Here is a 23,858-nt window from a genome sequence, read left to right on the forward strand (position 1 = left end):
AGACCACTTGGCAAAGACGGCCCTGATAACATGCGAGGCTGCACTCGAGGTGGGAGCCTTGAGCAACGCAGCCTCAGGAATAGGCTCCTGAGGGGTCCAGGGAAGCCCTGGCAGCCCCCACTGCTCATTGTCATGCCCAGGGCCCAACATGGGGTGACCCCCATGTACTGAGTGTGCAGCAAAGAAATGTGCCAGGTCCCCTTGAAAAGTCTTAACTCTGTATCTGTTGACGATGTTCTTTTTAAAATTTTCTCCCCCCAACTTTGCCCTGAAAAGTACACCAGTTGTTAAAGACAGTACCTTTCACTCCAAACGTCGGTCCTTGGGAAGGTTGCCTCAGACAGGCAAAGGAGTTGACATTCAGGTGTGCCGTCAGAGCCTGCACAAGCCCAATGGTAACGGTGCTCTTCCCTTCTCCAAGAGGCGTGGGCGTGATCCTGAGTTTGAGGGGAAAGGCTGAATTTAATATTTCCTAGACAACGTAGGCAAAGCCAGCCTAAGACACCAGAATCAAATGTGAGGGTGCTCATTCCAAAATGCACTCCATAATTTAATTTTCTCAGGCTACTACAGTCTACACACATCACACAGGCCAGGCATAAGCCAAAGTCAAGATACAGACACACCTTTACCAAGAGACCAAAAAAGGAAATGTTACTGGGCCGTGCCAATAACAACATCAATTTCAAGAAAGGCCATAAAACCATTCATCCAAATGGCTTAGATTATTAAGCTGATGATGGCATTTCTTGCTGACGAATATGTAGCACTTGCTATTCCTGAGGCATTTACTGGGGCAGTGTGGGCACAGGGCCTTGGGTGAGTAGGGCACTGCCAGACTCTCAGGATTAGAAGGGACCCTAAAGCCCACACTTGTCCTTCTCCTCCCAGATATCCCTGCCCAGGAGTTCTCCCTGCCACGCTTGAACACAGATGTGATAAGGTCTTGACCTCCAGGGTGGCCCACTCATTTCCAGACAGCTGTTACCGTTCGAAAGTTCTTTGTTCTAAAGAGAAGGCAGCTGCATTCTTTTTGTGTCCCAGCTCTTGGAATCCGACACACTCAGCCTGATCCCTTTCTATATGACAGTCCTTCAAATACTCAGAGCCAAAGCCCTGGTGTATCCTACGGCGGAAACTTCTGCTCTTGAGAAGCTTACTGCTGATGACAACACTCTGTAACACCAAATATTCCCGTGTTCATAACATCACAGTATTGGGTGCTGAAGAGAGCCTATTACATTAGCAAGTATAGCCTCATAAAATCGTTCTTTAGCACACCATAAGCATCGTTAAAAACTTTAAAGGCTGTCATTTGGGTTTACGATTTGGTCTTCCATGAGTTACTGTGAGCCACGTTGTCAGGGATACTCAACCATAACAAATCCAATAGTTCTGACCTACAAAACCTAGGGATGTGACCAGAAAGAAGGAATGTCTTTAGAGGCATCATCTTACCCTGCAATTCCATGAGTCATTCATTCAGCAGATATTTATTAAGCACTGCTAGAGCCAGGCACTACGCTAGACCCTGGGGGCACAATGATGATCCAGCCAGACTCCACTCTACCCTCACCAGCTTCTAGCTGATCTGAATACATCAGCCATTTCGATAAATGTGACCAACACCAAGACAGGAAAATAGGGCAATCAGACTGAATCATGAGGGGACGTGGAAAAAGGATCTAACTAGATTTGAACATCTGGGAATGTTTCCTGGAGGAAGTAACATCTTAGGTGAGAGCTGACAAATGAATAAACGCTAACCAGATAAAACGGAGAATGGACTGGGGCAGTTGACAGGAGAGGTGCTATGCTTCATCTTTATGGGGTTAATTATTTTTGTGCCCTTATTTGATAGATGAGGAAACTGAGGCACAGAGTTTAAGCAACTTGCCCACAGTCACACAACTGGTGAGCAGTAGAGCTGGGAGGCAAAGCCAGTCAACAAACTTAACCAGGTTCTCCATGGATGGAAATCATAACTATAATTAGCCATTTAAAGCATGGAATGGGTAAGATCACCCAAGGACAGTGCACTGAGTGAGAAAAGGGGTAAGGACAGAAGAGTGAAGTACATTTTCTTCTAATGAGCAGTCAGAAGAAGAGAGTCCAAAAGGAAACTAGGAAGGTGTACTAGAAAATAAAAGAACCTGGCTGTGTGCAGTGGTTCATGCTTGGAATCCTAGCACTTTGGGAGGCTAACGTAAGAGGGTTGCTTGAGCCAAGGAGTTCAAGACTGGCCTGGACAATATAGTGAGACCCTGTCTCTAAAAATATAAAAAATAAATAAAAAATAAGAGAACCCTGGAGAAGAAGGAAGGCCAAGGATGAGACTGATTCCAGAACAGGACAGTCAAATGCACTGAAGCAGAAAGCAGGATGAGGACCCAGTGGTCGGTGGATTCAGCAACAAGGAGGTCGCTGGTACCCGCTGTGGCCAGAAGCCGGTGAGCCTATCCTGATACTGCTGCATGGAAGAAACCTCAGACTCCTAAAGCCACAAGACCCTGGCTTATCAGTCACCTCTGCATCTGTCTAAATGGCAGATTTGGAGTGGGGTCAAGGCGAAGACCGAAAAGTTATACAAAGATGTTAATACTTCCACGTGGAGTCAACTTTCTGTTTTCTTGGATACAACATCAATAAGGGCAGCTAAAAGCCCACAGGCATCACCGTCTTAGAGGAGCCTGTAAAGAAACTGTGGCATCAAACACAGTGCCATTTAAGTACCATATTGAGCATTTGGTGTTTGCAGAGGACTAAGTGGTTTACTTAAACTGTGTCACATGAAGGATTGCATTTTCATTCCCAAGGATATGCTAGCATAGCTGCCGGAGAAAGCCAAAAGCAGACACGCCCAGAGATGACCTCCTCAAAACTGTCTAGCCATCCAATTCTTAATTAAAAACACAGGACTGCTCAGCTTTCGGCCAACTAATACAATTCAGGAAAATCACAAAGTAGGAAGTATTTATTGGGAGCAATAAAAGGAGAACTACGATAAAAATTTTATTTCACCTCCTTCCTGCATTTGGTATCAAAATTTTTTTTTCGTTTTTCCCTCAGTATCGTTAGCTCAGATTCCAAATCATCAATGGTGATTTAGAAAAGAATGAGGACCAAGGTAATCCAATTTCTTTTTCTTTGGGAGCTTAGAGATGGAACTGTGATTTTTGTTCATTACCTTTCTCCACTTCTCCCAGCAGGTGTCTGTGCTCCCTTCCTGATTTCTAGAGCATCGATTATGTGATTATTTTAGAACTTTTCAAATGGTTAATTTGAATAATAAGCGTTCTGACGTGCCTCTCTTGCCTACCAGGCCACACACTTGCTAGAGGTAAAGGACAATGCTCACTCTCTTTGCACCCCTATCACCAGTTCAGGGCACAGACCAGCAAAAAAGAATTGACAATGGAATGATGCCTTTTTTTTTTTTTTTTTTTTTTTTGAGGAGTTTCGCTCTGTCATCCAGGCTGGAGTGCAGTCGTACAATCTCTGCTCACTGCAACCTCCACCTCCCAGGCTCAAGCAATTCTCCTGCCTCACTCTCCCCAAAAGCTGGGATTACAGATGCCCAATACCATGTCAGGCTAATTTTTATATTTTTAGTAGAAATGGAGTTTCACCATGTTGGCCAGGCTGGGCTCGAACTCCTGACCTTAAATGACCCACCTGCCTCAGCCTCCCAAAGTGCTGGGATTACAGGTGTGAGCCACCATGCCCAGCCAGAATAACACCTTTTTTAAGATGAGTATTATTTATTGGCAGCTATAGTAAAAATTGTCAAAGTACCTGTGACCATTTGGACATAATCTGGAAAGTAGTTTATAATTTACTCAAAGGTCAAAAAGATGGCTTATCCAGAGAGAAGTGATAAAACTTTGAACTATTCTCAAGACCCAGAATCTTGTTGAATGGTACCACTGCCATTCACCATGGGCCTAACCACGCACTCCAAAACTACATGCTCAAGTAGCATATGAACAGAAATCATCCATCCCAGGCATTTTTTGGGTCTGGGAGGGTTTTTTTTTGTTTTGTTTTGTTTTGTTTTTGAGACGGAGTTTTGTTCTTGTTACCCAGGCTGGAGTGCAATGGCGCTATCTCGGCTCACTGCAACCTCCGCCTCCTGGGTTCAAGCAGTTCTCCTGCCTCAGCCTCCCGAGTAGCTGGGACTACAGGCATGTGCCACCATGCCCAGCTAATTTTTGTATTTTTAGTAGAGATGGGGTTTCACCATGTTGACCAGGATGGTCTCAATCTCTGGACCTCGTGATCCACCCGCCTCAGCCTCCCAAAGTGCTGGGATTATAGGCGTGAGCCACCGCGCCCGACCTCTGGGAGGGTTTTAAAGCCTTTATGATCTAACGATAAACTCCACAGTGCATTTGGTGATGTTTCTCATTACACTTGATTTAGGTAAACATTTCAAAGGCCCCATGGTAGGTGCTTTCTTCTAAATACCTGTGTTTTATTCTCCAAGCTGCACGAATAAAAGAAAATCTCACAGACAGTTATTCAAGGTAGAAAAGCAAAATCTTAGAAAAGCCAGTAAAGATTATTTTTACATTGTACCAAAATAATGAGTTGAAACATTTTTGTAAAAATCCAGTCAGGTATTTGGCCTTCTGCAGAAAAAAAAAAAAAAAAAAAAGAAACAAGATAAAGTAATGTGAATGATTTTAATTTTTTTTTTAATGTGAAATTCAGTCCATTCCCAGATCAGATTAGGCTTCTTTTTTAGTTGCTCTGTCCAACCAATTCAGGGAAATTCTAGAAACTTCTGCACAGAAATGGGTACAGGCCTGATGGAAACTGAGATTCAAATGCCCCGCAGCTGCACTCCAAGTCAAGTTCTCAAACAAAATTCCTTTTCATTAGTGTAACGGGGAAAATATGTAAAACTCAAGAGTCTCTAAGATTCTTTTGGCATATTTCCCTGAACAATTCCCAATACTTTTCATTTTGTCAGGCAAAGCAAATAAAGTGATGTGTAGGTGTAAATACCATCTGATGTGTACTTGATGAAATGCAGATGATTCTGACTGAATAAGAAATCCTAAAGTTTGAAGAACGGCTTTTTAAAAGAATTAATCTGTTCTGCATTTGGGTTATTAATAGAAGATTTTTTTTAAACCTCATTGTTTTATATTTTAATCCCATTGCTGATATATTTAAATCACATTTCTACATAAAGTCAAATATATAATAACACATATATTGTTATTTAGTTTTATTTAAAAATTTCTTGGGTATTTGAATTCTTCTAAAGCATGGAAAAAGATTTATGTTACAGTTTTAGAGAAAAAGGTAGGACAAAAAAGGAATTATAGCATGATCTCAATATGTACAAAGGATGAATATATAAATAAAATCTTGAGTTATAAGAGATTTAGCTATCTCTTTTTTTACTTTTCTTTATGTTAAGTTTTTTATGATAAGCTAATATTATTTTCAGAATTAAAAAAGACTTTCAGAAAAAGGACATAATTCTCCATTTAATGGAGGGATCATTTATATTTTGAAAGAAGTTGTAACAGTGCATATATAATGCTTTGATAACATCATTTCCACCTAACTCTTGACCTGGTCAAATGAAAAAATGTGAAGGTGATTTTTATTTCAAATTGCCTTTTCACTTTAGATTAGAAATGCTGCTTTAAACCAGCGCTGCTTTTTGCTGCTTGTATTTTTTAAAGATGGGTCTTGCTATGTTACTCAGGCTGGTCTTGAACTCTTGCCCTCAAGTTATCCACCCACCTCAGCCTCCTGAGTAACTAGATTACAGGCACAAGCCACCATGCCAGGCCCACTTTAGACTACAGATAAAATATTTGCCTGTGGCCTAAATTGATTTCAATCATTCAGCATTTAAAGGATTCGATATTGACGATAGTTTACAGCCCTAAAAAGTATACCATTTATTGTGTTGGGGAGAACAGAATCCAGTGTAAGGGGAAAAGCCAGTGTGGCTATTTCCTAAAAACCTCCAAGCTCTGCCACAAATGCATACGTATATCATAATCTTACCTGCACGGTGGTTTTTTTTCCAATTTAGTTTTTAAAATAGAGACAGGCGATTTCATTTTTGTTCCTTCAAAGGCCTTTGTTAGGTGAAGGAATATATATCACAATTTCAGAAAAAGAATCGTTGATCTCTTGGTGTTTAATCTAATCTTGAAAATTCATGTTTTATCTCTTTTCTATGTACAATACGGCAGGCCAACTTCAGCTCGATTATACGTGTTAATGCTAGCAAAGAGCCAACATGGAGAAATATTCTACTAGCCATGGACACATTGGCTGTAACCCTTGAGAACCATGCCAGCTAGCATTCTCTAGCATGAGGCTGGAGGCCCAACTTTGATGACAAGTAAGCAACCTGACAACAATACATCATAGCTTTGTTTGAGAAGTATCAGTTTTGTGTTCCTAGCTAAGGACAGGGCCATCCATGTCTGGATTTCTGATTTGATGGACAAGCTCAAAATGGAGTAAAGCAGAGGCCCTGGATAAGAAAATCTGCTGCATGATTCTTCCTTCATAAATGGACAACACATCCTACTCAGTTTTCCTTAAGTGTTCCTATCTAAACAGGGTGAGAAAACCAGCAAACCCACCTACCAAGATCACGTGAAGCCTGGAAGAAGGGAACCAATTTCATAAATCAAATGCTTTTTAAAGGTCTTAATGGCCAAGAGTTTGTTTATTCATTGCAAACAAACATGCATCAAGCATACTGCCATAAAAGCAACCCGGGGCGGGGCATGGTGGCTCATGCCTGTAATCCCAGCACGTTGAGAGGCCAAGATGGACAGATCACCTGAGGTCAGGAGGCGGAGGTTGCGGTAAGCCAAGATCGCACCATTGCCCTCCAGCCTGGGCAACAAGAGTGAAACTCCGCCACAAAAGAAAAAAAAAAAGCTACCCTGACTAAACTGTGCCCCAAACTTTGAGACCCCAGAGCCAATCTAACCAGAGGTAGCTCCTTGCAGAATTTTAGGCCCAGAGGGGATGACTGCAGGTGGAGCCAACCCCCTCCCATCAGCAAGGAACTTCCCTGCACTCAGTTATAGGGACATTAAGTTTGGGGTTCTAGATTGGAAAGGGACTCAGGAAACTAACTGCAGTGAGCCTGGAAGCCTGAGGGAGAAGGGTTAAGCCACAGACAACTGAGTGAGGTGTGCAGCAAAAATGAATTCCTCACAACGCCAGCTGCTCAGGGATTCTGAGAGGCCCTGGCTATCTGTCCCTCTTACAAAAAAGCTGCAGAGGCTGGGCGCAGTGGCTCACACCTCTAATCCCAGCACTTTGGGAGGATGAGGGGGGTGGATCACTAGAGGCCAGGAGATGGAAGACCAGCCTGGCCAATGTGGTGAAAACCCTTCTCTAAAAAAATAGGAAAAAACTTAGCCAGGCATGGTGGTGCATGCCTGGAATCTCAGCTACTTGGGAAGCTGAGGCAGGAGAATTGCTTGGGGGGGGTGCAGAGGTTGCAGTGAGCCGAGATTACACCAGTGTACTCCAGCCTGGGCGACTTCATCTCAAAAAAAAAAAAAAAAAGAACACCTAAACCAAGAGAAGAAGAGGAGAGGAAAGTAGGAAAGGGGAAGGGGATATGAAGAAATCACTATATCATTAAAGAGGTGATATTGTTTTGGATGATATTTTTGCTTTATTTGCAGTTATAAATAATTGAACTCACCTCTGGAGATTTTTCCTTAGGAGATAATGGAACAGATGCACAAATCCACATGCCCAGGGTTGTGAATTCTAGCAGTTTCCAATGGCAAAAATTGGGAATACTTCAATTGCCCATCAACAGAAAATTGGTCAAATAAGTTGTGGAACATCCCTATTCTATGTTCAAACTATTTTTCTGCATCAATGCATTTGAACAATTAGAAACACTCAGTATTATCAGTGGCTGGGCCAGGGTATCACTTGTCGATGGAACTAGAGGTGCCAGAAGATGTGTAAGATGGGATCTCCACCCTCACCCTGGGCATTTTTGCTACTCTCCCAACCCCCGTTTCCCCAACACGTTTAAGAATCTGGGATGTAGCTGGGAGCAGTGGTTCACTCCTGTAATCCCAGCACTTTGGGAGGCTGAGAGGGGCAGATCACTTGAGGTCAGGAGTTTAAGACCAGCCTGGCCAACATGCTGCAATCCCGTATCTACTAAAAATATAAAACTTAGCTAGGCGTTGTGGTGGGTGCCTGTAATTCTAGCTACTCAGGAGGCTGAGGCAGGAGAATCACTTGAACCCGGGAGGCGGAGGTTGCAGTAAGCTGAGATTGTGCCGCTGCACTCCAGCCTTGGCAACAGAACAAGATTCTGTCTCAAAAAAAAAAAAAAAAAGGGAATCTGGGATGTGAGTGATGGAATGTTATGTTGTCATGAAAAATGGTAACATTGCTTTATACTCACTCACATGGAGTTCAGTACACGACATACGGTTGAATAATCAGGCTGCTTATAGAGTAGCATGCCTAGTGTGAGCTCATGGATGCGAGACTATCAGTGTCAAAACAGTCCTCAGAGGTCAACAGTTGTTTCCTCTGGGTGCTAGGGTTTGGGATGTTTTACTTTCTTACTTCTGTTTTCTGAATTTTTAGAATATTTCTAAAATGAAACTGCATTGTTATTATAACCAGAAAAAGAAATAAAGAAAAAAGCACTTACACTGATAATTAAATATGTAAAAACAAGGCTAACTAGGAGTCAAGTCCAGTTACAAGAAATGTCTCTGCCTTACAAATAGGTTTTGGTGCCTGAAGCCTTAGCCTATACATCATAAGCAAGTCCCTGCAATGAAATTTCAAGGCAACAAAGGAATTTATATGGTTCCATGATGTTCCCTCGGGTCACATTAAATAAATATTTGAAATCACTTGCTTTCTATCATCTTTTCAGCTAGTGAATGTATTTCTTTTTTAAAAAAGAAGAGAAAAAGGGCTAACGGTTCTTTTCAGAAAAACTACAAATGTATCTTTTATAAAATAACCGACACAAGTGAAAATGGCCCAACATTAGTTTTGAAATGCAGGAAAAGGGAAATAATGGGTTTTTGTCATGTGAATATATAAACAAGATCAAGGATATTAACAGGAAAACATGTTTCACACGATTATCTGTACCTTCTCCATTAAAATATTATTTCTAAGCAGAATGCACAAAACAAACTGCTCCGTTCAAAATATTTTACTTTCGATTCACGATTTGATTTTTATAATGAAAAATGAAATTTAAAAAGCCAAGGAGGAGCAGGGGAAATAACACAGTATGAGAAACAAAAGACAAAGCACTGAGACTTGACTTTATATTTTGCAGAGTTGATGAATTTGCTCTGCACAGAAAATAAAAACTTATCTCACGCCAAATGAAGAAATGCCAAATGAAATGGACAAAACGTCAAATGTGAGAAGAGGATGGACTGAGGGGCATGAGGACAGATATACACGGGGAAGAGTTTCATAAATATGTCTGCTTAGTTAAGTAGATGTCAGACGGCGTCTTACCCAGCAACTAAGACGTATTTCCCATCTGCTTGGTCCTTTAACCTCTCCAGCACGGACAAACGTACTTTGGCTTTGCTTTTGCCATAGATTTCAATTTCATCTGCAAGCAATCCAATCTCCTTGGCAAGGACATCCACAGCTTTTGGAGTCTGTGCTCTTGAAATCTCAATGTCACTGAGGGGAAAGACAACATAAAAGAGGCAAGAGGCGTCTCAGCTTAGGTGGTCGCAACTGGAGTGAAAACAGCCACACATCTCGCCAACGATGAAATCAATGCAATTGCTTTGGGGTCCTTTCTCCCAGGCAGTAATAAAGCACAACTGCTAACAATTAATGTGTATGGGAAAATGGTGCATCATTTTAGAAATGCAACTCCAAAAAATTCACAAAGATCCTAGAATTGTGTCCAGGTGGAAGCATAACACCTATGCCATACGGAGAAGAATTTTATATGATAATGTGTCCAAAGACCTCCTGAAAGTGGAATTCCACTGCAGGGCAAAATGCTCTGTGTGGGCCATCACGGTATTCGTTAGCCATGAATAGAGGGCCATCGCATAACCATCTCCTGTTGGGCTGGCCACATGTTTCTCTTGGCTTTTCAAAAATGTGGACATTACTATCACACTGGAGATTAAGTACAAGAAAAAAAGAAAAGAAAAAATGTGGAAATGCTATTTCATCTGAGTCCACACTTCCCCCTCTCTTTTCTATTTACAGTCTAAAATCATATTTCAAAATATTGAATTAATTACATAACTGTTGGTAAAAGGGCCTAGTGAACTGAGCCCAAGTTCAGACAGGAAATTGTAGGAGCTCCAGAGCGTCTGTCACTGGGCAGTAACTGAACTCTTCTATTTTACTGGCCACCCTTGCTCATCTTACAGGAGTGGTCTGGATACCAGCATGTGCAGCGCTGGACTCTTCAGGGAGAACCCCTCTGGGGCTCATGTGCTCAGTCATTTCTTTGCTGGGGAGTCAGGCCATTCATGTGTCTGACTGTGTGTGAGTGAGAGATGGAAGGCACACCTGCTCCCCCAGCAGCATAACTAACCCAGGGAGAGCAGGCAGCAGTGAACCACTCTTAAATGTGGCATCAGAGATGACAGCTATTCCTTGACTTACCCCGGAATACTTATTTGTGTTGTGATCTGCCTCCTTGCAGTGGGCAGATGACCCCCTCAGTGGACTTTAGTCAGCCCCTTGGCCCTGATGTTTCTGTAGCTACTGCGAACAATTTACCCGCAGGGTTGAGACCATCCTAGACTCTCCTCCAGGATCTTGTGGGTCTCTAACCTGGGGGTAAGAGGTAAAAGCAAACACACCTCTATCCAGACTTCTCCAAAGGGCAGCAGAGAAGCTGGGAGTTCAGATAATCCCCCTAAGGCCTGCTGAGTACTCCCTTCCAGGCCTCCACCCATCCAACCTTTCCTTTCTAGACTCCTACGCTGTTTTACCTTCCTAACTATAACTTTTTTCTGTCTTTCTCTTCCCACAATCTTCTAAATTGAAGAGCTTAATCTTGGATAATGTGTAAGCTTTTAGCAGGATGCAGTGGCTCATGCCTGTAATCTTACCACTTTGGGAGACCAGGGCAGGAGGATCATTTGAGTCCAGGAGTTTAAGATCAGCCTGACCAACATAGCAAAACCCCATCTGTACTAAAAATACAAATAAATTAGCCAGGTGTGGTGGTGCACACCTGTAGTCCCAGCTACTCGGGAGGCCAATGCAGGAGAATCACTTGAACCTGGGAGGCGGAGGTTGAGGTGAGCTGAGATTGCACCACTGCACAGCAGCCTGGGTGGCAGAGGGAGATTCTGTCTCAAAAAAACAAACAAACAAAAACAACACAGGCCAGGCATGGTGGCTCAAGCCTGTAAGCTCAGCACTTTGGGGGCACAAGGAGGGCGGATCACTTGAGGTCCAGAGTTCAAGACCAGCCTGGCCAACATCGTGAATCCCTGTCTCTATTAAAAATACAAAAATTAGCCAGATGTCCTCACTTGAACCCAGGAGGCGGAGGTTACAGTGAGCAGAGATCAAGCCACTGCACTCCAGCCTGGGCAAGAGAGGAAGACCCTGTCACAAAACAAAACAAAGACCTGTAAATTTTCTCTTTACTAGCTAAAGAGTCCGGGTGACATCATCACGATTTTTTGGGTGATTTATAAACTACCTGACCTGCTTCTCTTTGCCCAGTGGGTCTAGAAATCAATGGTTTCAAAGCTTCAGTGTAAATTCTTCTTGGGGGAGAAAAGGCTTTAATTATTTAAAGAATTATTGGTTAAACAAGAAGAATTTACATTGAAACTTTGGTACACAATTTGGTGGAATCTATTTTAATCTTTTTTAGCTCTTTTTAAGTAGAAACTACTGATTTACTTTTGTCTCATAACAACATAAATAACTCTAAAATAAGATCTTTAATAAAACAGATTGCACAAGTCAAGGGATGATATTACAAAGAATAGCATTCCTCATTGCAACTTGCGTTAATTAATGAACAGAAAGCATAACTGAGATGTTGTGTCCATCGCAGGATGAAAACGTGGCCTGGAGAGTCGCACCCTCCTGGTGGGTAGAATCGAACCAGGGTACTCATCTGACTGCCAAAGGAAATCGAGTTCAATTCTATAAAGCACCTGGTTATCAGGTAAAAAATGAGTCGGGCCCGACGCAGTGGCTCACGCCTGTAATCCCAGCACTTTGGGAGGCCAAGGGGGGTGGAATACCTGAGGTCAGGAGTTTGAACTAGCCTGACCAATATGGTGAAACCCCATCTCTACTAAAAATACAAAAATTAGCCAGGTGTGGTGGTGTGTGCCTGTAGTCCTAGCTACTCAGGAGGCTGAGACAGGAGAATTGCTTGAACCTGGGATGTGGAGGTTGCAGTAAGCCATTTCACTCCAGCCTGGATGACAGAGCAAGACTCTGTCTCAAAAAAAGACAAGAAAAAAAAAAGAAAGTCACTTACTAGAGGAAATTTATCTCCACAGCACTGTGCATTCCAACGTTGCCGGATGAGATTACCTGGGGATGCACACCTGGCATTATGCATACCTGGATAATGGGGTGGGGCCGATTCCATGGAGTGGGGCAGACACAGATGACTCAGCATCAGGCTGGAAAAGGCGGCTCTCTGGCTCAGATGTCATCCCTACCCAATCATTCTAAACCACATGCTGACACTATGTTTATATTTCCAAATTTATAGCTAGAATATGTAGCCTAGACCTCATCAAAGAGCATTCTGAGGAAAACACCCACCTTGATGAACACAGACTATCCTATCAGATCGTTCTGAAGAAAGCTGAGCGCAGTTCCCACATGGAATGATGTTTGGTTTGAGAGGTCATTTATCCTCAGAGTAGAAACCTACATGGCCCTTAAGACCAAGTGGATATATATGTGCTGGGCATTTCTGACACTGAAAAGCACATTCCAAATATTATCATATTTTGTCACATTTAAAACCATTACTTTGTGGATCACTAAAAAGAAAAAACACGGCCAGGCCGGGTGCAGTGACTCACTTTGGGAGGCCGAGGTGAGCAGATCACCTGAGGTGAGGAGTTCAAGACCAGCCTGACCAAGATGGCAAAACCCCCATATCTACTAAAAATACAAAAATTAGCTGGGCATGGTGGTGTGCACCTGTAATCCCAGCTACTCAGGAGGCTGAGGCAGGAGAATTGCTTGAACCTGGCAGATTACAGTGAGCTGAGATCATGCCATTGCACTCTACTCTGGGCAACAGAGAAAGATTCCGTCTCAGAAGAAAAAAAGAAAAAGGAAAAGAAAAAAGAAAAAGAAAAAATACTGCCATATAATATAGGAAACATCACCGAAATTAAATGAAAAACTATGTCTTCTTGGAAGTGACAGAACACAGTCAATAATACATTCATTACTATTTAATTTTGGAGAAGTTACAATAGAGAAAATAGGATGACAATTTCATGAATAGAGAAAATTACCTACCATCAAAACCACAGAACCATGAGTTGTGCTTCTCCCCATGACTAACTGGATGGAATTCACTGTGCTGAACTGACATTAGTGTAAATAAATCACCAGTGTTACCTTGGCACAGGGGACAGAGGCTGAAGTTTCAAGCAGTGAAGTCTCCACCGCCTGTGCTGCTGTTCACGAAGCCATCTCCTTCCACTACTGACCATATTCTTCAGCAAGGACAGAGAGTAAAACATATGTTAGAATGGTAAGCACTGACAGGGCACACACTTAAACCATGGAAATATTGTTTATGGAAGTTGCAAAACAAGATTATAAAATTGCACAATAAGCCGAGGGGATATTATGAATATTTTTATTCAACTGGGTTGTAGGTTTTTCCTAAAAAGGAAAATGTGAAAACCTGCATGGCTAGTTAGAATATATGACTATTAAATACTGTACGGAAGAATTTGATAGTATTAAAAGAAACTGCTTTGTTTCTTAAATATGCACGCATGGACTTGATGATTCAGCTTAATTCTATAGTTCCCTTCAGATTATTAGCTCTTCATACTTACAGCAATGAATCTGAGAACATTTTTAAAGATTTATGTCCAGGGTTATTTCAAGTCACATGTGAGAACTTCTGACCATGTCTATTACTTTTGTTAAATTTAAAAAAGAAAAACAGGAAAATGTGAGAAAATGCGCTATTAAAAAATACAGATGTAAAAACACCTATAATCCCAGCTACTGGGGAGGCTGAGGTGGGAGGATTATTTAAGCCCAGAATTTTGAGGCTACAGTGAGCTATGATCACACCACTGAACACCAGCTTAGTTGAGATTCTGTCTCTTTAAAAATAAATAAATAAATAGGCCAGGCAAGGTGACTCATGCCTGTAATTATAGCACTTTGGGAGGCTGAGACAGGCAGATCACTTGAGGTCAGGAGTTCGAGACAGCCTGTCCAACATGGTGAAATCTTATCTCTATTAAAAATACAAAAATTAGCCAGGTATGGTGGCATGTGCCTGTAAACCCAGCTACCTAGGAGGCTGAAGCAGGAGAATTACTTGAACCTGGAGGTGGAGGCTGCAGTGAGCCGAGATCGTGCCACTGCACTCCAGCCTGGGTGGCACAGTGAGACCCTGTCTCAAAATAAATAAATAAATAAACGAAGTCATAAATAAATAAATAAAATAGATTAAGCGTTCACAAAAGACATCGTGTACATGGATAAACTTATACTGAATGGGTTCTTCATGCCATTTAGGAAAGAAAAATGAAGGAAATACGAGACTGCACGAACGATCATCTTGGATGCCCAGCTTCTAAATGCCATCCTTCTGTAGTTGGTATAAAAGAGCAAGCAATGGAATTAGTGAGTAGTGCTATGTATGCATATAAATTATAAGTAAATGAAATAAAAATAAATAAAAATAAAATTTAGCTTTGATGGAAATATCACTTATAATCCTTACAACATATAATGACCCACTTTTAGGTAAAGAGTTTTAATTGTGTATTACCCTGTACATAAGAAAGAAATGAACTAAATGTCACTGCCAGAGGTCACCATAACTACAGACTCCAGCACCATGAGAACGCTCAGCTTATATGGTAGAACACTGATGACCGTGGACTTTGGGTCACACAGGTGGTGGTGGTTTGAAAAAATGTCTACAAATACTTTAATACTCCTGTCTTGAAGAAGAGAGCACAATTCTCTACCTCTTGAGTGTGAACTGGATTTAGTGATTTACTTCTAACACTCAGGAAAAAAGGAAGTGGCAGCACATGATCTTAGCACCTAGGTCATCCATTCTGCAGATTCCTCCTAGTTCCCTCCCTTGGGTCACTCATACTGGGGAAGTTAGCTGCCACACTGGGGACAGCTGTACAGAGAGGTCAACATGATGAGAAACTATGGCATCCTGCTGATGTCCAGTGAGGAATGAAATACACATGCCCATAGCCATGTGAGTACACCATCTTGGAAACACATCCTCCAACCCTAGTCAAGCCCTCAGATGACTGCAGCCCCAGCTGACATCTTCATTTCAACTTCATGAGAGATCCTGAGCCAAAACCATCTGATATAGTTTGGATGTGTGTCCTTGCCCAAATCTCATCTTGAAATGTAATCCCCAGTGTTAGAGGTGGGGCCTGGTGGGAGGTGATCAGATCACAGGGGCTGGTTTCTAATGATGGTTTAGCATCATCCCCTTTGGTAGTGTCCTGGTGATAATGAGTGAGTTCTCCTGAGATCTGGTCATTTAAAAGTACTTAGCACCGGGAGTTGGGGGGCAAAAAAAAAGTGTATAGCACGACCCCCTCACTCTCTGCTCCTGTTCCTGCCTTGTGAGATACCTGCTTTCCCTTCACTGTCTGCCATTATTGGAAGCTTGGTGAGGCCTCTTCAGAAGCAGATGCCTGTGTTATGCTTCCTCCACAGCTGGCAGGACTGTAAGCCAGGCCAGGTGGCTCATGCCTGTAAATCCAGCACTTTGGGAGGCCGAGGCAAGTAGATCACATGAGGCCAGGAGTTCGAGACCAGCCTGGCCAACATGGTGGAACCCTGTCTCTACTAAAAGTACAAAAATTAGTCAGGCATGGTGGTACATGCCTGTAGTCCCAGGTACTTGGGAGCCTGAGGCATGAGAATCGCTTGAACTCGAAGGCAGAAGTTGCAGTGAGCCAACATCACAACACTGCACTTCAGCCTGGTTGACAAAGCGAGACTCTCTCTCAAGGGAAAAATAAAGAACTGTGAGCCAATTAAACATTTTTTCTTTCTAAATTAACCAGTCTCAGGTATTTCTTCTTCTTCTTCTTTTTATTTTTTTAAATATTGAGTCTCCCTCTGTCACCCAGGCTGGAGTGCAGTGGTCTGATCTCAGCTCACTGCAACCTCCGTGTCCTGGGTTCAAGCCATCCTCCTGCTTCAGCCTCCTGAGTAGTTAGTATTTCTTCACAGCAATGCAAGAATGGACTTACACACCATGTAATCTGTTAATCTACTGCCAAACCCCTTACTTGCAGAAAATGTGGGATAATAAATGCCTTGTTGTTTGAGCTGCTAAATTTTGGGATAATTTACTACGCAGCACAAGACAACATATACACAGTCCCCAATATGGGTCCCTGCCCCACACATGCCATGTGATCATGGGCAACTCGCTTCATTTTGCAAAATCACCGTTTCTTCATTTATCAGATAAGCCTAACACTGTGTGTGAAGTGTTTAACACTGTACCTGGTAAACAGAAAACACGTGCAAAACATTAGCAACTATTCATCAAACTTCCAAGCTCAAATTCTCAAAGAGCTATTCAAACAAACCTGAATTCGCAGAGCTGCAGCAAGGAGACTCACATCATCTTCCTCGATGAGGCCACCAAAATGTCCTCTCTGACAGCCACCCCCAACCTTCCCTGTAAAAAATTGGAGGGAAAACAAGACTTTCAGCATACTGTCATTTCCAACCAATTGCTCCTTGTATACAGCCAGAATAATGGTCTTATTTTTCATGAAGAAAGGATGTCAGGGCACAGTTGCAGGCTGCTCACCTCTGGCACAGCCTTGGGACCCTTCACTGGGCCTGCTTCACATTTTACATTAGAGAAACAGCCATCTGCCGGGCACAGTGGCTCACGCCTGTAATCCCAACACTTTGGAAGGCTGAGACAGTTGAATCACCTGAGGTCAGGAGTTCAAGACCAGCCTGGTTAACATGGTAAAACCCCATCTCTACCCAAAATACAAAAATTAGTTGGGCATGGTGGTGTGCACCTGTAGTCCCAGCTACTCAGGAGGCTGAGGCAGGAGAATCACTTGAACCTGGGAGGTGAAGGATGCAGTGAGCCAAGATCACGCCACTGCACTCCAGCCTGGGTGACATAGTGAGTCTCCATATCAAAAAAAGAAAGAAAGAAAGAAAAAGAAATGACCATCTAAGCTATTAACCTGGGATAAATGGATTGAAAAAATGTAATACAGCACATAATGTGCTTTGGAAATTCCTATCTTATACTGAGCCAGAAAGAAACATCTAGGCACACCGTCTTTTCACCCAAACCCAAGTATCATTGTGATTTTTTAAAGTGTGGCATAGAGAAAGAAATAGTAGCTCAAGCGAATTGATAGTGAACATTTAAAATATTTAATGTGGATGCAACGTAGACTGCAGATTAGGCCACCAGAGTTAGACTTGCGTTACAATCATTCCTCTTCCTCTTGCTAGAAATTGTGATGTTGGGCCTGTTAATTAATGTGAGTAATATCAACCACCTAAAATTTTGTAAATAATGAAATATGATATGGTATATAAAGTTCTTGACATGTAGTATGTAGTTTAAACTATTAACATGAAAATAAGGCTCAGAAGAAAGGAACAGGGGTATATATTCCACAGTATAATTTGTCAAAATGACTTCATATCCTAACCTTTAGATTTTTTTTTTTTTTCTGAGATGGAGTCTTACTCTGTTGCCCAGGCTGGAGTGCAGTGGCCCGATCTCGGCTCACTGCAACCTCCACCTTTCCAGTTCAAGTGATTCTCCTGCCTCAGCCTCTTGAGTAGCTGGGATTACAGGTGAACGCCACCACACCTGGCTAATTCTTGCATTTTTAGTAGAGACGGGGGTTACACCATGTTGGTCAGGCTGGTCTCGAACTCCTGACCTCATGATCCACCTGCCTCAGCCTCCCAAAGTGCTGGGATTACAAGTGTGAGCCACTGTGCCTAGCCTAAATTTTTTGACACAGTGGGCTTCATCTTATTAGAAGGATGTAAAATCTTTTTTTTTTTTGAGATAGAGTCTCTCACCCAGGCTGTAGTACAGTGGCACGATCTCAGCTCACTACAATCTCCACCTCCTGTGTTCAAGTGATTCTCGTGCCTCAGTCTCCTGAGAAGCTCGGATCACATGCACCTGCCAACACTCCCAGCTAATTTTTGTATTTTTAGTAGAGACTGGGTTTCACCATGTTGGCCAGGCTGGTCTCAAACTCCTGGTCTCATTGATCCACCCACCTCGGCCTCCCAAAGTGCTGGGGTTGTTGGCAGGAGCCCGGCCTAGAAGGATCTCAAATCTTTACCATACAATATGTTAAAAGCAGAAGCACTTTCACTTACGGATGCAAAGTGTGAGACAGCAGATGAAAATGCTCGTGGGGTAAGACTGGGCAAAGTGTTACATGAAAGATCAGGCTTTTTTGATAATTTTAAAATTCTCTGTCATAGAAGTGATAGTACTGGCTGGGCGCGGTGGCTCACTCCTATAATCCAGCACTTTGGGAGGCCAAGGCAGGCAGATCATCTGAGGTCAGGAGTTTGAGACCAGCCTGACCAACATGGTGAAACCCCGTCTCTACTAAAAATACAAAGTTAGCCGGTTGTGGTGGCGCATACCTGTAATCACTGCTACTCAGGAGGCTGAGGCAGGAGAATTGCTTGAACCTGTGAGGCGGAGGTTGCAGTAAACTGAGATTGCACCACTGCACTCCAGCCTAGACAACAAGAGTGAAACTCTGTGTGGAAAAAAAAAAGAATTCTACTTTCCTTCCTTTATCACTTTGAAAATTTATAAAAGTAAATACACATGCAAAATGCTTTAGCCTGCATCCTCCCTTAGAGAAAAGAAATATTTCTAATAGCAACATTTTGAAGACATTATTTTCTTCTTCTTTGGATCACTCTACTCTTAAATTGTATTAGTGAGTTGGGTAATCATATCCCTTGGGTATTATTTAAAGATTAGCAACACTTCAGCTTTATGAATCATATTTAGGTGAAAGCCAAGTATCTAGGGGATGAGAGAGATTGGTTGTGTTTTGTTTTAACCACTAGAGATCTGTACTTAAGATCTTGTCCAACTATTATGTAAAAGAAACGGGCCTTTCTCATTCCTCTATCTTTAAATGATGGAGAAATAAGAAAAACCATCCGGGTGCGGTGGCTCATGCCTGTAATCCCAGCACTTTGCAAGGTCGAGGCGGGTGTTTGACTTGAGGTCAGGAGTTCAAGACCAGCCTGGCCAACAACGTGAAACTGTGTCTCTACTAAAATACACAAAACAGTTAGCCGGGCATGGTGGCACAAGCCTGTAGTCCCAGCTACTCAGAAGCTAAGGCTGGAGAATTGCTTGAACCCGGGAGGCAAAGTCTGCAGTGAGCTGAGATTGCACTACTGCATTCCAGCCTGGGCGACAGAATGAGACCTTATCTCAAAAAATCTAAAAAAAGCAAAAAAAAAAAAGGAAAAGTTACATTCCAGGAGCTGATATTTGATATCAATTTTTAAATGAATAGTCTCAGAATTTAATCACAAATACCCAATATGTCACTTCCAAGCTTACAAGATAAGTAAGTCCTTGTATAGTTTCAGTCATTTGCATAGCATAGAACTTAGCAAAAGTGTAGATATGTGATTTTGAAAAGCTATATGATTCCTGATACGTCTAAAGTTTCCAGGGATGTCTAATCTTTTGGCTTCCCTGGGCCACTCTGGAAGAAGAAGAATTGTCTTGGGCCACATATAAAATACACTAACACTAATGATAGCTGACGAGCTAAAATTTTCATAACGTTTTAAGAAAGTTTATGAATTTGTGTTGGGCTGCAATGAAAGCTAACCCAGGCTGCAGGCTGCCCACGGGCTGTGGTTTAGACAGACTTGGTGTAAACCATCTCACAGATTTCAAAAAGTATAACGAACCATGTGAGAAGAAGTTAAAATCAAGGAAACAAACTCTTTGAAAATCTCTAGCTCAAGATGGCAGGTGGTACATACAACATCGCTCTCTATTTGCAGCTGAAACTCCATTCAAAGTAAGAAAATGATATGTTAAAAGGAAATAAGTTCGTAAGAGTTAAAAGGGTACCACGAACCACATGCAAGAAATTTGTGGAAGAGAGAGGCAAGTAGGGTTGGATTCAGTAACCACGGCAGAGAAATGACACCTCAAAATAACAGAAGCCTGAGATGAGGAAGAACCATTTCTTCTTCGTGGACCCTAGATCAGCCCAAAGCTCACAGTCAACAAATACCAAAAGCAGGAATGGATGAAGACTGAGTCTCTGAAACAGCAAAGGCTGTCCACTGGCAGCTAGGTCAGTTGACTTCATTCACATGCAGTGTTGCTTTCTGATTATTGCTGTTATTATTTTTGGAGACAGGGTCTTGCTCTGTCACCCAGGCTGGAGTGCAGTGATGTGATCATGACTTATTGCAGCCTTGACCTCCCAGGCTCAAGCAATCCTCCCACCTCAGCCTCCTGAGCAGCTGGGACTGCAAGGGTGTGCCACCACACTTGGATAATTTTTAAGTTGTTTTATAGAAACGGGGCCTCACTATGCTACCCAAGCTGGTCTTAAGCTCCTGGGCTCAAGCGATCCTTCTGCCTTGGCCTTCTGATTTTTATGTATAGTAGGCTAAGGTTTACTACCTGCAAAGTTAGCTTTTGGTCTTTTTAATTACTGTTTTTTAATTACAAGCAATTAAAATTATAAGTAATTAAAAACAATACTTTTTTATTTTTGAGACAAGGTCTGGCTCTATCGCCCAGACTGGAGTACAGTGGCACCATCTCAGCTCACTGCAACCTCTGCCTCCCAGGCTCAAGCCTTCTTCCCACATCAGCCTCCCAAGTAGCTGGGACTACAGGCACATGCCGCAATGCCTGGCTAATTTTTGTTTTTTTTTTTTTGTTTGTTTTTTGAGACGGACTCTTGTTCTGTCACCCAGGCTAGAGTGCAGTGGTGCAATCTCAGCTCACCGCAACCTCTGCCTCGTGGGTTCAAGAGACTCTCCTGCATCGGCCTCCTATGTAGCTGGGACTACAGGCACGTGCCACCATGCACAGCTAATTTTTGTATCTTTTCAGTAGAGGCAGGACTTCACCATGGTGGCCGGACTGGTCTTGAACTCCTGACCTCAGATGATCCACTCACCTCGGCCTCCCAAAGTGCTAGGATTACAGGCATGAGCCACAGCACCCGACCTTAATTTTTGTATTTTTTGTAGAGACAGTTTCACCATGTTGCTTAGGCTGGTCTCGAGCTCCTGAGCTCAAGTAATCAGCCCACTTCCCCCTCCCAAAGTGCTAGGATTACAAGTGTGAGCCACCAAGTTCAGCCGAAAACAACAATACGATTTTAAAACACAACTTAAAACCCATACTCTTGGATGGGCGCGGTGGCTCACGCCTATAATCCCAGCACTTTGGGAGGCTGAGGTGGGTGGATCACGAGGTCAAGAGATCGAGATCATCCTGGTCAACATGGTGAAACCCCGTCTCTACTAAAAATACAAAAAAATTAGCTGGGCACGGTGGCGTGTGCCTGTAATCTCAGCTACTCAGGAGGCTGAGGCAGGAGAATTGCCTGAACCCAGGAGGCGGAGGTTGCTGTGAGCTGAGATCGCGCCATTGCACTCCAGCCTGGGTAACGAGAGCGAAACTCCATCTCAAAAAAAAAACAAAAAACCCATACTCTCACACACACACACGCGCACACACACACACCTTAAAACCCACACTCATATATATATATATAATTCTGGCCTGGACTCAGATTTTCTAATTCAGTTTTAAGACTGCATTGAGGCTGGGCGTGGTGGCTCACACCGCTTATGTCCTGGAGTTCAGAGCAGCCTGGGCAACCTGGTGAAACCTCATCTCTACAAAAGGTACAAAAATCAGCTGGGCATGGTGGCGACTGTCTGTAGTCTTAGCTACCTTGGGGCTGGGGCTGCAGGATGACTTGAGCTCAGGAGGCAGTGAGCCTGCGGTGGTGCCACTGCATTCCAGACTGGGTAACAGAGCAAGACTCTGTCTCAAAAAAATAAAATAAAAATAAGTTCTGAATCTGGAGAATCGGAAGCAATAAAGACTGGCAACTCAGAATCAGATATATATTTTTAATAAATTTCATGGCTAAAGAAAACTGAGAAAGGGAATCATTATTTCAGCCCCTGCCTACTTAGAGGCAAGACTCCAACTGAAGGTTTTCTATAGTCTGGGTCTAGGTAAAATCCTGGGATCTCATCCCAAACCATGGATGGGTCTTTTCACTTCCCACTAAACACTCTTATCTAACTCCTGATTCCTCCAGGGACAAGTCAATGAATCACTTTGAAATATGGCCGTTCTTCTAATGATAATCAAACTTTCTGCAAAGATAAAATTAAGGCCAAAATGTTATCATGCCTTCCTCAGAAATCAGAACCACCCTCTCACTAACATGAGTGGTGCTGAGACCACCCTGCGAACTTTGCCAGAACAATCACTGCAGTGAGAGGAATGCAGGCAAATTATTCAGTCTTCCTGCCATCTCTGCTCTGTGGAAATGTCTCAGCTTCTATGCAGCCTGGACGGGGGCACCCTTCTTATCAAATTAAGCCCACAGACTTAAATATTTTCTCCCCCTCTAGAAGAACAAATTACTCCCAAAATGTATGTGAGGTTTTGAAATCAGTACAGGTAAGACTTAAAAAAAAAAACACACACACACATACACACACACACTGGTAGCGTTTTTCAGTTAGTTAAATATATTGACTTTGTAGGATATAAATAAAATGAATATCATGATATGGTTCGGTTCTGTGTCTCTACCAAATCTCATGTTGAACTGTAATTCCCAGTGTTGGAGATGGGGCCCGGTGGGAGTGGCCCTTCATGAAAGGCTTAACACCATCCCTGTGGTGCTGCTGTCGTGATAGCGAGTGCGTGAGTCGTGCTGAGACCTGGCTGTGTAAAGGTGTGTAGTGTGCACCTTGAGTGCATGAGTCGTGCTGAGACCTGGCTGTGTAAAGGTGTGTAGTGTGCATCTTGAATGCGTGAGTTGTGCTGAGACCTGGCTGTGTAAAGGTGTGTAGTGTGCACCTCAAGTGAGTGAGTCGTGCTGAGACCTGGCTGTGTAAAGGTGTGTAGTGTGCACCTCGAGTGCATGAGTCGTGCTGAGACCCGGCTGTGTAAAGGTGTATAGTGTGCACCTCCTTCTCTGATATGGCTTGGCTCTGTGTCCCACCCAAATCCCATCATGAATTGTACTTCCATAATTCCCACATGTTGTAGGAGGGACCCAGTGGGAGATAATTTGAATCATGGGGGTGGTTTTCCCCATACTTTTTTTGTGGTAGTGAATATGTCTCATGAGATCTGAAGGTTTTATCAGGGGTGTCTGCTTTTGCATCTTCCTCATTTTCTCTTGCCACCGCCATGTAAGAAGTGCCTTTCACCTCCCGCCATGACTCTGAGGCCTCCCAGCCATGTGGAACTGTAAGTCCAATTAAACCTTTTTTCTTCGCAGTCTCGGGTATGTCTTTATCAGCAGTGTGAAAACAGACTAATACACCCTCTCCCTCTCTCT

At 42.8% G+C, this 23,858-nt stretch overlaps 1 protein-coding gene across 2 annotated transcripts in view; it reads right to left on the reverse strand.

Moving 5' to 3' along the window:
• Positions 1-23,858, reverse strand: part of MTHFD1L (methylenetetrahydrofolate dehydrogenase (NADP+ dependent) 1 like) — a 227,448-nt gene that overhangs the window by 152,290 nt on the left and 51,300 nt on the right. For both annotated transcript variants that reach the window (XM_064360573.1, XM_064360574.1), the window contains exons 9-12: positions 16,827-16,918; positions 13,612-13,709; positions 9,526-9,699; positions 301-437 (exon numbers count right to left, since the gene is read on the reverse strand). In XM_064360573.1, the coding sequence (XP_064216643.1) occupies positions 301-437; positions 9,526-9,699; positions 13,612-13,709; positions 16,827-16,918 (501 nt within the window). The remainder of the gene's footprint in view (positions 1-300; positions 438-9,525; positions 9,700-13,611; positions 13,710-16,826; positions 16,919-23,858) is intronic.

Source organism: Aotus nancymaae, unplaced genomic scaffold (assembly GCF_030222135.1).
Source record: "Aotus nancymaae isolate 86718 unplaced genomic scaffold, 86718_ANA_hifiasm-v0.15.2.pri h1tg000040l, whole genome shotgun sequence".
Taxonomy (NCBI): Eukaryota; Metazoa; Chordata; class Mammalia; order Primates; family Aotidae; genus Aotus; species Aotus nancymaae.